The following is a 10,039-nucleotide window of genomic DNA, read 5'->3' on the forward strand; positions in this document are numbered from 1 at the left end:
TCAACCTAGTGTGACCCTGTTTCAAAATTAAAATAAAGTAGGGCTAGGCATTTAGCTCAAAGGTCCCTGGGCTCAATCCTCAGTACCAACAAAAAAAAAAAAAAAAAAAAAATTCAGAAGCCAGCGGGCAAGGAAGCACACACCTGTAATCACAGTACTTGGGAGGCTGAGACGAGATGATCCCAGGTTCGAGGGCAGCCTGGGCAAATCAACAAGACCCTCAGCAACTCAGCGTGACAGTATTTCAAAATAAAAAGGGCTAGGATGTAACTCACAGGTAAAATGCCCCTGGGTTCAACCTCTAGTACAAAAAAAATTTTTTTAATTAGAAACCACTAGGAAAAGAACCTTTTTAGAAACATTCTACTCCATCAAGATAGAGACAGCTTCAGCCGGGCGTGGTGGCACACGCTTGTAATCCCCATGCTTGAGAGGCTGAGACAGGTTCGAAGCCAGCCTCAGCTACTGAGTGAGGTTCTCAGCAACTTTGTGAGACCCTGTTTCCAAATAAAGTATAAAATAGGTCTGGGAGTATAGCCTGGAGTTCCACCCTAGGTTCCACCCCCAGTACCACAAAAAAAAAATAGAGATAGCTTCTTAGAAACTTGAAGGTTAAGAATTTTATTTCATAGGTTGTCCACTTATAGCACTAATAAATTCACTTTACACATAAATGCACTGAAGAAAGAAGTTCATACAAAAACACTATTAAGTATATTAAAACACAGAATGTATTCAAACATGGGAAAAATAATGAATTGGCTTCTAAAATTCCTACTGCTGGGTAGAGCCTGCTCTAAACAAACAGGGCCCCTGGCTGCATTCCACCTACTCCTGCATTTTACTTCCTCTGAGCCATTTTCACACTCTTTCTTCTCCTCCTCCCTTCACTAATTTCTGTCTGCTAAAATGCAAGGATATGACTAATCCCAATTCTTCCTCAGAATTATCCACAGTTCTGCAAGCTCCCTCAGATGAGCCATGGCTCTTGTAGGCAATGTGCATCCTGTTAGCTGTGCTAGATAGGACTGCATCTAGCAGCTCTGCTGACTGCAAAACCCTCCTCTTTCCAAATAGATAGAATGCTCCCTGAGGGCAGGAGCTCACAGATCCATCTATGGACATCATGCAAAGTCTAACACTGCTTCCCACATGTGACAGACTATACAGAAATATTGGCTTTATTGAAGTGAATGGGGGGGGGGGTTTTACTGGGACCTGGGCCCAAGGGCACTCTACTGCTGAGCTACACCCTCAGCCCTTCTTATTTTTATTTTTAAACAGGGTCTAACAAAGTTGCTGAACTCACAATCCTTCTGTCCCAGTGTCCCAAGTTCTGGGATTAAAGGCATGCTCCACCAGGCCAAGCCAAACTGAGTTTCTTAACCTGTTTGGAAGCTACACCAAGGTCAGCAGTCAGGCTCCTATATTCACCTACAAAGAAAGGAAAAACTGAAAAAAAAAAGAAAAAAGAAGAAACCCTTCTTTTTTCAGAAACTGTAATATGCCATTTTAAATCAAAATAATCTAAATTTTCTCCTAAGCCACTGTCCACACTAAATCCCTAGGCCTCCTACATACCATTATGTGGGGATCAAGCACTTACTAACCTCAGTTGTAATATCTGGAAAGCAGATCATTCTCTGTGCCCTCATCATTTATTCAGAACTAGAGCTTATTTCAGAAGGATGCAATGAAACGCCGTAAGTACACATAACACAACATGATAACATGACATATCTAATAAAAGAGAAAAATGGAAAGAAGAGAAATTGAATGTAAGAAAGATGAGCTGTCCTGGAAGTGAGGTTCATGTAGCAAATGAATGTATTCTACAAAATTCTGCACATTTGGTAGCGATGGGTCAGGTTTGGCTCTTTAACCCTTCTTAGCAGCCACAAAACACAGGGCGACTCCATCACTTACATGATTCAATATCCTTAAGATAAAAATGAAAAGGTATGAGATACTCTCTCTCCCTTGGTCTTCATAAGAAGGACTGCAACCAAACCCTCTGTAACCTGGCAGTTACTTTGCCAGAGACCTCCCCCTCATGGTTAACAGGACCTTAACAAATGCAAATGCTAGAGAGGCAGGCAGGAGTACCTAGGAAGGCGTCCAGGCACACAGCTCCTTGAAGTTCTAGCTTCAGCAGCAATTGATTGGAGCGTATCTAGACTAACCTGAAATACTGAGGTCTCATGCATCACTTGCCTTTGAAATTATAAAACAAAAACGTGATAGGCAGGTCCATCTTTTTGTTACGTCCGTAGTTTTCCCATTCTCAAGGAGATTTAAGAAGCACTGATCTAAGGAACTGGGCTGGACATGTATAATCTGCAGACAACCCTGCATAAGCAGCTCTCTGTGAGCTTCCAAAGAGCCTCAAGACTGCAGCCCCTGACAAGCACCTCGAGTATAGCTTTCCTCCAGTATGAAATATGGAACTTTTTCAAGCTGTGTGTTGACTCTCAAGAAAGAGATGACTGTCAATACAGTAATGCCCTATTACAGTGGCACATGCCTGTAATCCCAGCAAGGAGGATCATAGGTCCAAGGCCAGTCTCAGCAACTTACCAAGACCCTCACCAACTCAGCAAAACCCTGTTTGAAAATAAAAAGGGCTAGCATTATCACTCAAGAGGTAGAATGCTCCTAGATTCAACCCTGTTCCAAAAACAATAGCTGGGCATGGTGGAGCGCGCTTGTAATCCCAGTACTTTGGAGGCTGAGACAGGAGGATCACAAGTTTGTGGCAAGCCTCGGCTACTTAGTGAAGTACTCCACAACTTAGTGAAACCCTTTCAAAATAAAGAATAAAAAATAGAGCTGGAGATGTAGCTTGGAGGTAGAATGCCCCTGGGTTCCATCCAAATCCCATAAAAAAAAAAAAAAAAGTCTCAAGGGTCCAAGAACATGAAGTGAGGAAGCTGGCCTGTAGGACCATGAAGGCAGGGCTCTTTAAGATTTCACCTATCTATATGAAGTTACAGACACATTCTTTTTTTTTTTGCAGGTCTGGAACCCAGGGGCATTCGACCTCTGAGCTACACCCCCTGCCCTATTTTTTATTCTTTATTTTGAAACCAGGTCTCACTGAGTTGCAGAGGGCCTCACTAAGTAGCTGAGGGTGTCCGCGAACCACAATCCTCCAGGTCTCAGTCTCCTGAATGCTGGGATTACAAGTGTGCGCCACCACGCCCGGCTGAAGTTACAGACACATTCTGTTGAAAAATGCACAGTTGAATAGGCTCAAGAAAACTAACACAGGATAACCCAACGAATAAGAGGCTGGAGTACAAATCAAAATACAAGCTTGTTAATTAGTCACTGAGAATATTCCTTTTCTCTAATCAGAAAACTTGTACTTGATGCCAGGATGCTGCTATTTTTTGCAATAGCTATACAAAAGAGATTTGTGAATCAGTAATCAGAAGTTTACTCAAATTTAGAACAAAGAGAGATAGGAGAGTTTGGGGCGGGGGGGGGGGGGTTTACCTAATGCATTATCCCTGCCTTTTGTACATCTTTCTGGTGATCAAAGTTGCAGCTCCCACAAGTAGAGTCTCTCTCCCCTGGATATAAGCTCCCCAATTTGGCTGAACTTTCTTCTCCCATACCCTACTCTCCATTAAACATTTCTCCAGACCAGGAGGATGCAGACAATAAGAGTGTGTTTTGATGAGGGTGTGTGTTATGTGCATTATTAGCCCTCATTTTTTTTTAGATAAGAAACTCCCAGATAAGGCGGCTTGTGCAATTTGCCCAAGGTCAGCGCTACCAAAAGCCAGAGCAGAAATTCAAAGCCAGATCTCAAGTCAAAGCCCTTGCTTTTAATCTTGACTTCAATGCCCTTTCCTAGGCCTCCCACAGACCCCCCCCCCTCAGTCTAATTTAAAGGCCCCTCCCCTGTGTTCCAGTAAAACCCAAAGCACATCAGGGCTGTAATTTTTTTTTTTTTTTTTTTTTTTTTTTTTTTTTTTTTTTTGCCAGTCTGGGGATGGAACTCAGGGGCATTTGACTTCCGAGCTACACCCCCTGCCCTCTATTTTATTCTTTATTTTGAAACCGGGTCTCACTGAGTTGCAGAGGGCCTCACTAAGTAGCTGAGGCTGTCCGCGAACCATTATCCTCCAGGTCTCAGCCTCCTGAATGCTAGGATTACAAGCATGTGCCACCACTCCCGGCTAGGGCTGTAATTTTTGGTTTAAAGGTCTATCTCTCCCACTAGACAGAAACTTTTGAGGATAGGGGCTATTTCTCTATCACAGTTGTATCCTTAAAGTGCTACCAATCTAAGTAAATATGCAAACCTATTTATCCAGTGGTGAGTTGTTGGTTTTTGTTTTGTGGTACTAGGAATTGAACCCAGGGGCATCCTACCTCCTAGCTACACCCTTAGCCCTATATTTTATTCTTTATTTTTGAAACAAGGTCTCGCTGAGTTGTAAAGGGCCTCACTAAGTAGCTGATGCTGTCTGAGAACCACGATCCTCCTGTCTCAGTCTCCCAAATGCTGAGATTACAAGTGTGTGCCACCACACCCAGCTATCCAGTGGTCTAATATGAAGATCAACAAACCAAAGACTTCAAACTAGCAATGTAACCTCAGGGAAGTCACAATTTCTCCAGCCACCAGCATCTCATCTTCAAAAAAAAAAAAAAAGGGATGAAATGAATAGGTAAGATCTCTTTTAGGTTTTGGGGGATTTTGTTGTTGTTGTTTTATTTGTTTTTTGCAGGTCTGGGGATGGACCCAGACCTCTGAGCTACACCCCCAGCCCTATTTTTTATTCTTTATTTTGAAACCAGGTCTCACTGAGTTACAGAGGGCCTCACTAAGTAGCTGAGGCTTGTCCGCGAACTGCGATCCCCCGGTCTCAGCCTCCGGAATGCTGGGATTACAAGTGTGCCACCATACCCGGCTGTAAGATCCCGTTTGGACCTAAGAAGCACAACCATAGTAGCTGGGCTTGACTTTATATGATCTATCTAGTGAATTATTAAAAATAAAATTAAACTCTTCATTTATTCTCTGTCACTGTGTGTGTGTGTGTGTGTGTGTGTGTGTGTGTGTGTGTGTGTGAAAGAGCATTTATAAAAAGCTTCATCTTTTCTGAAAGGAGAGAACTATCATCCATTCCATTCCAAAATCAAACAGTGGCGCCCTCATCTGGTGAATCTTAAGAAAGCTAAAGAACACAAAAGACAAGAATTAGTGATTTTCTTCTAATGATACATAAAGAAAAAACAATAGAGGAATAACCCAACAGTATTTGTTATCATGCTCCCATTAGCGACTAAATAACTTCTTTTCTTGCACTTTCCATATTCTGCCCTAAAACAAAGCTAATGAAACAAGGCAGGAGATGATAGAATAATTATTCTATTTTTTTCTTTTTTTGTGGTACTGGGGGTAGAACTAGGGGCATTTTACCCAGCCCTATTTTTTATTCTTTATTTTGAAACAAGGTCTCACTAAGTTACAGAGGGCCTCACTAAGTAGCTGAGGCTGTTCACAAACCCCCATCCTCCAGTCTCAGCCTCCAAAGTACTGGGATTACAAGCATGTGCCACCATGCCCGGCTCAACTATTCTATTTTTATGGGTACCTGATGGTGTTGATTATTTTGAAAACAGCAAGAATTTTAACATAGGCACATGAGAAGCATTTCACAGCTTGACAAAAATAATCTTTTCATTTAATATAAAAATTTTTCGGCCAGGCGTGGTGGCGCACACTTGTAATCCCAGCACTTGGGAGGCTGAGACAAGAGGACTGCACAGGTTTAAAGCCAGCCTCAGCTACTTAGTGAGGCTCTCAGTAACTTATTGTGACCCTGTTTCCAAATAAAATATTTTAAAAAAAAGAAAAGATCTGGGAGTGTAACCCGGGGGTAGAAAGCCCCTGGGTTCTATCTCCAGTACCACAAAAAATTAAACTAAATTAAATTAAAATTTTTAATGAAGACAAGTACGTGTAAAATACTTTTAGTTAAATAAAAAACATTTGCTGTGTCCTTTTCTGGATGGACTCTAAGACAGTACTGAAAGTTTTTAAATCTGAAATCTATTTGGGTCTGCAATTTCAGAAAATCAACTTCAATGAAAAAAACAATCTTTTAATCATCCAATCCCTAACTGGTGCAGGCTCAAAACATGATGATATATAACACCCAGACAATCATAACCCAATGTCTTACAACATTACTATTACATCAAAACCTTCATATCCAAGTAAAATTGTGCTAATGCCTGAATAAGGTTATCATCGGCCAACAACTTTAATATAAAATATATAACAAATAAGTTTATAAAATTATTTACAAATGAGAGAATCACAGCTTCCTTCACCCTCTGGGTGAAAAAGATCGGGTCTGGGCACATGGAAGAAATACAGACACCAACTCAAGTCAAGAAACAATCCCTCATTATACTGGCAACCTTGTCATTCAGGTATACTTTTGCCCAAGTATGCAGTGTCTCTTCCCTCCTTTAAGTGCCCTGGTTTTCACCTACCCTGTGGTCAGGAGGAGGAGAACCTCACACCACACAAAAGACTACAAAGTTACAACCAGGGAGAAACTTCCATTCAGAAGACAGTCAGTTAAAAAGGCTAGGGTGGATGGAAAATAGCAAAGACTAATTTCGGTTCTATCAGGTAAGTTTTAGTCATTCTCGGCAAAGTTGGTTCTGCCAGGCAGGTAGACACAGTACCAGGGGAAAATCTGCAGATGGTGGGTGGAGAATGCAGATAAGATAACCAATAGAAAGCTTTCTCAATGTTTACCCAAAACCAAGGCCAAGAACAAGCAAATGCCTGAGAGACAGCAAATGCCAACAGAGCACCCCAGAGGGCTGAGAAGGGAGATGCGGGAGAGTGGGGCGGGAATAATGAAAAAGAGGAAGGGCCAGTAAAAGGAAGAAAGTATGCTGGAGGAAAAAACGGGGGGAAAAGACCATCATGACGCCATAAAACTTAGCTACGAACTGTCCAATTGAGAAAGATAGGTGACTGGCCTGGCACTCTGGAACATGGTGCTCGAGCCACATTGACCACTCACTCAGCCTGGGCCTGCGCCCAAGGACCGGTGCCAACCCCTGCCTGACCTCCAGGAAACCTGAGCCCAGCTTTCGACTTGGGTGCTGCAGAAAGTGGGAGAGACCTGAGCCGGCCTTTAACCCCGTCTCCTCCCAAATAAACCCCAAGCAAAAGCGTCTAGACGCAAAGAGATAGCTTAGCCCCATGCCAGCCAGGGCGCAGCGATGAGGTCCAGGCACCACCTGCTCTACGGGCAAGGCCACCCACCGACGCAAAGGGACATCTCGATCCCACGCTACGATCCAGATTTAAAAACAAAACAAAATCTGGGCTATACCCCTGCACGATGGCGCAGGCCAGTAATCCCAGTACTTGGGAGGCTGAGACTGGAGGATCGCAGGTTCGAGAACAGCTTCAGCAACTTAGCGAGACCCTGTTTCAAATTTGTAAAAGAGCTAGGGGTGTAGCTTGCACGTAGACTGCCTCAGGGTTTAATCCCCAGTACCAAAAAAAAAAAAAAAAAAAAAAAGCCTTTAGCCAGCGAGGCGCCGACTGCACTGGCAAAGTTGATGAAGTTAGGCAGAAGCGCAGAGCTACCCTGGGCCTCCTGGGGCGAAGGCGATGGGAAAGACTCGGGCTTCCTTCCACCTGAATGTCTCTCCCTGCCTCTACGCTGCAGTCTCTTTCCCTAAGGGCGCAAGGGCGATACAGTCTTCCTTCTTAGCGACTAATTCGACCACAAACCCTAGAACCGGGCACTGAGGCCCGGGGCCAAAGTTCACTGAAAATACTATATTAATTCTTCCCGAAAAACTAGCACCGTCATTTGCTAAGTTCCAGCCTGGGGACCGTAGTGGAACGCACGAGAGATGCGGTGGCTGACTCTCCCCCCGGCTGCAGCTCAGCCCCCGGGTCTCCTGCACCCCGGAGCCGGGGCCGGAGCTGCGCGCCGGTCCAGGGGCCACGCCCCTCTCGCCAGGTGCAGCGGGCAGCGCGGGCGGCCTCGGGCAGCGGCCCGCACACCCCGCAGGGAGGGACTCCTACCTCGCCGCCGTGCCCGTCGAAGATCCCGAAGATGGACGGGTGCGTCTTGTTGGCCAGATCCGTGAGAACTTCGAAGCGGTCCTCCATGTGGTCTCTGCGACCCTGGATGGAGTACACGGCCACGTTGTGGCTCTTGAACTCCCAGGTCTTGGAAAACTCGGCCTCTAGCACGTCCAGCCCGCCGAGTCGGTCGTTCTGCATGATCTCGGCCACCTTGCCCTTCACCATCTTCACCGCGTCCCGGCTGGACTTGACGATGGTCTTCACCTCGTCCGTGTGAAAGAAGTAACTCCACAGCGCCAGGCTGATGCACAGCAGGAAGAGCGTCTCGGGTCTCAGCAAGAAGTAGCGCATGATGCGACCCAGCAGAGACAGCAAAGTCATTGTATCCTCTATCATTTATTATCTCTGGAGCCCCCGGCAGCTGCAGCGACGCGCGCCCCGCAGGCTCGCGGGTCGGGCAGGGCGGGCGGCGCGGGGCGCGGAGGCTGCTCGCTTTGTCTCCGCCGGGCGGCCGGGGCCCGCGTCGCCTCCCTCCCGGCGCCCTTTGTGAGCCCGCGGCGGCGGCGGCGGCGGCGGGAGCCCGGGCTGGGCTGGAGGGATCGAGCCAAAGTTGCGCGGGGCGGCGCGGCGCGGCGAGCGCTGGGGCTGGGGGCGCGGCGCCCCGGCGGGCCCTCGGAGGGCGCCCTCGCGGCTCGCGAGCGTCGCAGGTGAGCCGCCGCCGCCGCCGGGCGGGCGAGGGATGCGCGTCCCCTCGGTGGCCGCGTCGGCGAGCGCGGAGACGGCCGGGCGCTCCGCAGCCTTCGCACACCCGCGGGGCCCCAGAGAATAAAAGTTTGGCGGAAGCCGGGCAGAGACGCGGAGCTGCGGAGCCCGGCGACGCGGCACGATCGGCACTGAGCCGCAGGCGGCCGGCCCGGCTCCTCCAGCCTCTCCCGGCACCTCGCGGCTCGGCTCGGCTCGGCTCGGCTCGGCTGCGCTCGGCTCCGCGCGCGCGCACGCTCCCTCCGAACGCCCGGGCTCGCGCTCGCCCCGCCCCCGGAGCTGGGATTCCAGACCTCGAGGCGCTCGCGCCGCGCTGTCTAGGGCGGAAGCGGCTCGGCCGCGCGCGTCGGCGGCCTCGGGTGGTGCGGGCCAGCGGAGGGGGAGAGGCTGAATGAGCCCGCTGCTTAGCTCTTGCCGATGACCGTTCCTGCCTTTGTGCGGACTCCCGCGACAGAGTAAAACTTATATTAGTACATCCAGCCTCGGCTTCCTGGAAATCACTGCCGATCGCTGGGAAGCGGACGGTGGCACGTGAGCGGACCCCCCTCTGGCGGACTGCAATATGGTACGGCCCGCGCCTCGGCCGGCTAAGGCAAGCGAGAAGGGACGCACTTCTCCTGGCCGCAAAGCTCGGGCGGCCGAAGCCTGCTGAAGACTCCGACTCCCGAGAAGCGGCGAGCGAGCGAGCGAGCTCGGAGCTGGCAGCCGCGTCCCGCCTGAGCGCTGCTGATGGAGCCGCTGGCTAGTGTGCTGGGGCAGAGGCTGGACCCGGGGCTGCCCTGGAGCCGGGAGCAGCAGCCACCAAAGCCGTCCCTGGGCGCGGTCCTCCCACCGACGCAGAACTTGCAAAAGGCACCCGAGGCGCCCTGAGCTGCCGCCGCCCGGCTTGGGGGTGAAGCTCGGCCTCCCTCTCCTCGGCTCGCCAGGGAAGGGGAAGCGGGGCTCGAAAGCCCAGGCGGCGGCTGCAGGGACCCGACAGCTTCAGAAACCCGCAGCACTCCCACCGCAAAAGCGATGGGAGTCAGTACAAGAAAGAACTACGTGGGGATCAACTTAGAATACGGAAACAAGTGGGCTTTGGAGGGAAATGTTCGCTCTCGCCACCCCTGTCCAGGAAGGAGGGTGCTGATCTGGTTCATCCAGTCCGCTAGACTGCCTCATCCCAGCTGAGCCACCATCCCGATACCT

General features: G+C 48.9%; 1 protein-coding gene across 1 annotated transcript in view; it reads right to left on the reverse strand.

The window, feature by feature from the left end:
* The window catches only part of PPM1L (protein phosphatase, Mg2+/Mn2+ dependent 1L), a gene marked incomplete at both ends in the record, with an annotated part of 299,492 nt that extends 291,007 nt beyond the window's left edge, over nucleotides 1-8,485 (reverse strand). Inside the window, one exon of the mRNA XM_080695487.1 lies at nucleotides 8,087-8,485. Coding sequence (XP_080551613.1) covers nucleotides 8,087-8,485 — 399 coding nt within the window. The remainder of the gene's footprint in view (nucleotides 1-8,086) is intronic.
* Between the last annotated feature and the right edge of the window lie 1,554 nt (nucleotides 8,486-10,039).

This window comes from Muscardinus avellanarius (genome assembly GCF_963383645.1).
Source record: "Muscardinus avellanarius genome assembly, chromosome: 5".
NCBI classification, from domain to species: domain Eukaryota; kingdom Metazoa; phylum Chordata; class Mammalia; order Rodentia; family Gliridae; genus Muscardinus; species Muscardinus avellanarius.